Below are 5,825 nucleotides of genomic sequence, written 5' to 3'. Positions count from 1 at the left end.
GTTCTGCTGCCTGGCCCATTGAAAGGCTTAGTTAGTGCTTGGCTCTAGGGGGTGGCTGAACCATTGGATTGGATCATGCCTAGGCAACCTCTTGCCTCTTGAGAATCCTGCCACTCCCCATGGTTTACAGAGGAAATGAGGGGGGTAAAATGAGAGACAAGAGGTATCAAGAGCTTCACTGGCACTCAACCAAGGATAAACGTGATTTAACAGAAGTTAGAGCTTCTATCAAGGCCCACCTTGTCGTAATAAAGGTGGCAAAATGGCAATACTTCTCCATCTTTATTATGTCTGCAGTTTGTCACTCAGCAGGTAAAGGGATCCCAGTGATCCTTTTGTAGGTGTTTGTGGAGGAATTTGCTTAGCATCTGTCAGACAAAATTGCTTGGATTCACTTCCAGTTAGACACGAGCCTTGTCCAGAAGAGATGCCTGGTCTTGCCCATTATCTGGGAATAGTTTCAGCGTGTTGGACTGAGGAAGTGGATAGAGTTCTCAAGGCTGTGGGCTTAACAATGTGTTCTTTAGATCTGTGCCCCCCCCCCGGGCTTGTGAAATGATCTAGGCAGTGTTATGTGAGCGTGTTCTAGCAGTAATGAATTATTTTTGAATGAGGGGGTTGTTCCTTTACATTTTCAATAGGCCTTGATTTGCCCCTTCTCAAGAATACTTAAAGGACTAATAAAAAGCACAGAATCTAATAGGAATGTCATCCTTACAATTGCACAGTGAGAAGCCAAAAATGCAAAGAGACAATTGAAAGGAAATTAATGAGGAAAGCACTTTGCAAAAGTAACACTATAATTATTGTATTAGTATTTAATATTGCAGTCTGTAAAAGCACAACAAAGTAATTGTACTATTGCTGCTTCCAGCTGCAACAATATAGGTTGATAATAAAGGAACTGCCACAGAATTCATGGCCAATTGTCACCAATGACATGGGAATTAAACATCCATATAACGCCTTTTCTGGGGCTTACATTTAATTTATTTGCCATCAGCAATAGAGAGATGGCCCTGGCAAAGTGGATTTTCCTTGAGGAGAAATTAATTACTCCAACTGTCATCCAAACTGCCAACTCTCCTTTGTATAGAACATTGCAGTGAAGGACCAGCCTCAGTTTATACAGAACTGCAGGCACATTCAGTTGCCATCTCTGAATCACAGTTTTGGAATAAAGATTAAAAGAGCAAAATACACACATTTGCATCATTTGCAGATAATCAGTCTCATGACACTGATAGATGGGAAGTGAGATGGAAGCATTACATCTTACAACCAATCATTTAGTGACTGTTGAAAGTTACAATGCCATTGGGAAAAAGTGACTTGTGACCATTTTTCTTACTTATGTCCATTGCAGCATCACTGTGGCACATGATCAAAATTTGGATATTGGCAACTGGTTCATGTTTATGATGGTTGCACTGTCCCAGGGTCATGTGATCACCTTTTACAACCTGACAAGCAAAGTCAATGGGGAAGCCAGATTGACTTAACAACCCTGTTACTAACTTAACATCTGCAGGGATTCATTTAACTGTGGCAAGAAAGGTTGTAAAACATGGGGCAAAGCTCAGTTAACAACTGTGTTGCTTAGCAACAGAAATTTGGGGCTCAATTGTGGTTATAAATTGAAGTTTACCTACAAAGGCCAAGATTTGACTTCACTAAAAAATTACCAGCTGATAGAATTACTGAATAATACCTATACGTTATTTGTGATTATTTTAGCTGAGAAGATGAAAAAGATCTTACAGAACTTTACTTAGGAAGATCAGTGTAGGTTTGTACTCAAAACACAGTTGAGAGATAATATCAGAAGTGTATTGGACATTGGAGCCCATGGCGCATCTGTAATGTATTGGTCTCAACTGTTGAAATCACTTGCTTAATGTGTGACCTTAATTGCTGTATTTAAGTGCAGGATTGCTTAATGGTTTCTGTTACTGCAACCCAGACTGTCTGTCTCCAAGCTGATGATTATGTTTGGGGCGGGAAACTGTTACTTTAAACGTATTGGTTGCCGCCTAGAGGCGAACCATATATATAGCTGTTCAGCATCCACTAGGGCAGTGTTTTTCAACCACTGTTCCGTGGCACACTAGTGTGCCGCGAGCTGTTTCCTGGTGTGCCGTGGGGAAAAAATTTTTTTTTTACCTCCGGAGAAGATGGCCGCGACCCGCAGCTGAGCTAGACGGGAGGGTGAGTTCTGGCTGGCTGAGCCCTGAGGAGGCTGTTGCCTGTTGCACGGCCTCGGCTGGGCACCGGGAGTTCCCGGTGCCGTAACAACTTGCAGAGGCCGCGGGAGATGTTGGTGTGCCAGTCCGGGTCCGCCGGGCCTGACCCACGGTGGCGGCAACATTTCTGAGGCCGCCGAAGATGAGTCGGGCGGCGGGGAACCTGGACCTAAAGTGGCCGGGCCGTTCCGAGCGACGGGGTGCCTGGGGCCTGCGGTGGAGTGCCTGGGAATGCCTTCTGAGCCCGTTCGGCATTTTTACTGGGCGCCGAGGCGCCGGGACCCATGGCAGCTGGAATGCTTCGGCGAGGCTTTTCGGCCTATGAGGACTGTAACGACATCTTATAGGGCCCGCTCGAGGTGCTACCCGGGCGGCGAGATGCCCAGGGCCTGTGGCGGCCAGGACGATCTTCTCATGGCCATTGGTGACCCGGGCGGAGGGGCGCTTGGTCTGGGATGGCCGAGTGCTCAATCTGACAGTCGGTTGGTAGACTTTCCCCTCTGGTGGAAGTTCCGCGGGGGTGGAGACATGCCAACCAAGGGGCTATTTTATTTTATTTTATTTTATTATTTTATTTTATTTTATTTTATTTTATTTTATTTTATTTTATTTTATTTTATTTTATTTTATTTTATTTTATTTTATTTTATTTTATTTTATTATTTTATTTTATTTATTTTATTTTATTTTATTTTATTTTATTTTATTTTATTATTTTATTTTATTTTATTTTATTATTTTATTTTATTTTATTATTTCCATTCTATTGATGATCTATTCTGCGGGCACTTTGCTTGCCCTGAGAGATTCCCCCCTCTCCCAGGTGTGGCCCTCTGTTTTGTGCCGCCGATTCCTTAATGACGGATCCTGGGATCTCGAGAGGTGGCATGGCACAAATAGGAGGCTTAGGGATTTTTTATGTAAACTTTTTAACGGGTTAGGGAGGGGGGAGGGATGTAAGTTCCAGCAGAAAGTTGGGGGGACTGTGCTGGATCTTTCCCAATCCAGGTTGGTAAATGGTCGCCGCGGTGGGGGGGAAGGTTCTGGGGCCCGAGGGGATGGGGTGGGGACATTAAATAAATAGCTCCGGTGTCACTGTTACAGTTACACTAACAGGAGGAGGACAGGAGGAGACATCGCAGTAGATCGCCGATGAGCAGAAGAGCGCCAATGGATCTGGATTTGGAGGAAACATGAGCAGAAGAGCAGAAGAGCGCTGACTGATGCATCTGGATGGAGACATGCGCAGAAGAGTGCTGAGTGACAGTGAGATACTGCAGTGATGGACAAGTTTTTGAAAAGGAAAGAACTGGACTCTGAACAAAATTTGGAGCCAGATGAGAGCCCAAGTATGAGTGGGGATCAAAAGAAAGCAAAGATGGTTAGCTCAAGGCAATATAGCGAAAGCTATATTTCATTTGGATTTACTTTCACCGGAGATGCAAACAAACCAACTCCACTGTGCGTGGTGTGTGGTGAAAAGCTAGCTAACAGTGCTATAGTCCCAAGCAAACTTAAACGCCATCTCCAAACGAAACACCTTTCGCTTCAAAACAAGAATGCGGACTATTTTGTTCGCCTGCGTGAAAACATGGAGAAACAGGCAACTTTCATGAGAAAAACCACAAAGGTAAATGAAAGAGCTCTTAAAGCTAGCTATCAAGTTGCTGAACTTATAGCCAAGTCAAAAAAGTCGCACACTGTGGCAGAGACATTAATACTTCCCGCCTGCAAAGCTATTGTAGAGGAGATGCTCGGACCTGAAGCAGCTAAGGAAATAGCCAAAGTCCCTCTCTCAGACAACACAATTTCCAGACGTATTAATGACATGTCTGCAGACATTGAAAGTGTGGTTTTGGAAAAGATCCGTATCAGTGAGAAATTTGCATTGCAACTTGACGAGTCTACTGATATCAGTGGACATGCTCAACTCTTGGCCAATGTGCGTTTTGTTGATGGTGATGCAATTAGAGAAAACTACTTTTTTTGCAAGGCATTGCCAGAAAAAACAACAGGAGAAGAAATTTTTCGGGTCACATCAGAATACCTTGAACAAGGAGGACTTAAGTGGGAAAACTGCACAAGTGTCTGCACCGATGGAGCTGCAGCCATGGTCGGGCGCAACAAAGGCTTTGTAAGCAGAGTGAAGGAAAGAAATCCAGATGTGATTGTTACGCATTGTTTTTTACACCGTGAGGCCCTCGTAGCCAAGACTTTACCAGCAGACCTAGTTCATGTGTTGGATGATGTTGTGCGCATGGTAAACTTTGTAAAGTCACGACCCGTGAAAAGTCGCATATTTGCAGCTTTGTGTGAGGAGATGGGAGCGAAGAATAAAACCTTGCTGTTTCATACGGAGGTCCGGTGGTTGTCGCGTGGCAAGGTCTTGGTTCATGTGTATGAGCTGCGGGAGGAACTTAAAGTGTTTCTGACAAATGAGAGGTCAGATTACGCAAATCTGCTTGCAAGTGATGAGTGGTGTGCAAGGCTGGCATACCTGGCAGATATATTTCATCATCTGAATGAACTGAACACACGAATGCAAGGCCGAAATGAAAACCTGCTTACAAGTACAGATAAAATAAATGGATTCCGTTCAAAGGTGCAACTCTGGCATCAACACGTGGAAAGTGGCAATCTTGAAATGTTCACACTCACCAAGCAATGGCAAGGTGTTCACACTGCTGCACTGTGTGAGATAATAGTTAAACATTTAAAAACTCTCGAGGAGAAGTTGTCATTTTATTTCTCTTCAGTCTCCACTGAATGCCTTGACTGGGTTAGGGACCCTTATAGCTCAGCATCAGTTGGTGGAAAGGACATGACTTTACAGGAGCAGGAGGAACTAACTGAACTGAGACAAAATCGTGGTTTCAAGCTAAGATTTGCTGATCTACCTTTGGACAGTTTTTGGTTGTATACTGCCAAGGAGTTCCCCCTTCTGGCAAACAGCTATTTTGACATTGCTCCCATTTTCCACTACATATCTGTGTGAGATGAGCTTTTCAAGCATGATTGCTATAAAAACTAAATACAGAGAGAGACTGAGAGCTGTTGACGAAGAGCTACGTGTGTGTCTTTCTTCGATTCCAGCCAGAATATCAGCTTTGTGTTCAGCCAAACAGGCCCAGGTTGCGCACTGAATAAAGTATTTTATAATTTTTCATATTTCTGTTTTTACTATTTCATAATAAAGTAATTATAAAATACTTTCTTTGTGTTTATTTGATTCCTATTCAAGAGAATTACTTTATATATAGTCAATATAGGCACAGAGTTAAATTTTTTAACATTTTCTAATGCTGGAGTGCCTCGTGATTTTTTCCATGAAACAAGTGTGCCTTTGCCCAAAAAAGGTTGAAAAACACTGCACTAGGGCTGCTTCTGTTGTGAGTTAATAAACATGCTTGCTATTTCAAAGCTCTGCCTCATCAATGCCTAACCGAACTAAGAACATAACAGCAGCCATGTTTTTGTCTGTAGAAACCTTCATGGTATTGCCTCGTGAAAAAATATGTTTGGAATAACTATGACCTGGATGACTGAGAATCTCCATAGATATCTTCTGGAACATTGGCTATT

The 5,825-nt window shown here is 43.1% G+C and overlaps 1 protein-coding gene across 1 annotated transcript; it reads left to right on the top strand.

The window, feature by feature from the left end:
* Positions 1–3,525: 3,525 nt before the first annotated feature.
* Positions 3,526–5,238, top strand: LOC308668727 (zinc finger BED domain-containing protein 5-like; the record flags this gene model as incomplete). The annotated part of the gene is made up of 1 exon (XM_081328815.1): positions 3,526–5,238. The coding sequence occupies one exon, from the start codon at positions 3,526–3,528 to the stop codon at positions 5,236–5,238; it is 1,713 nt and encodes a 570-aa protein (XP_081184941.1).
* Positions 5,239–5,825: the final 587 nt, after the last annotated feature.

The sequence above is a fragment of the Vipera berus genome (genome assembly GCF_964194415.1).
Source record: "Vipera berus genome assembly, chromosome: 1".
NCBI classification, from domain to species: Eukaryota; Metazoa; Chordata; class Lepidosauria; order Squamata; family Viperidae; genus Vipera; species Vipera berus.
The sequence above is the reverse complement of the archived record's forward strand: the minus strand, read 5'-3'. Positions and strand labels throughout refer to the sequence as shown.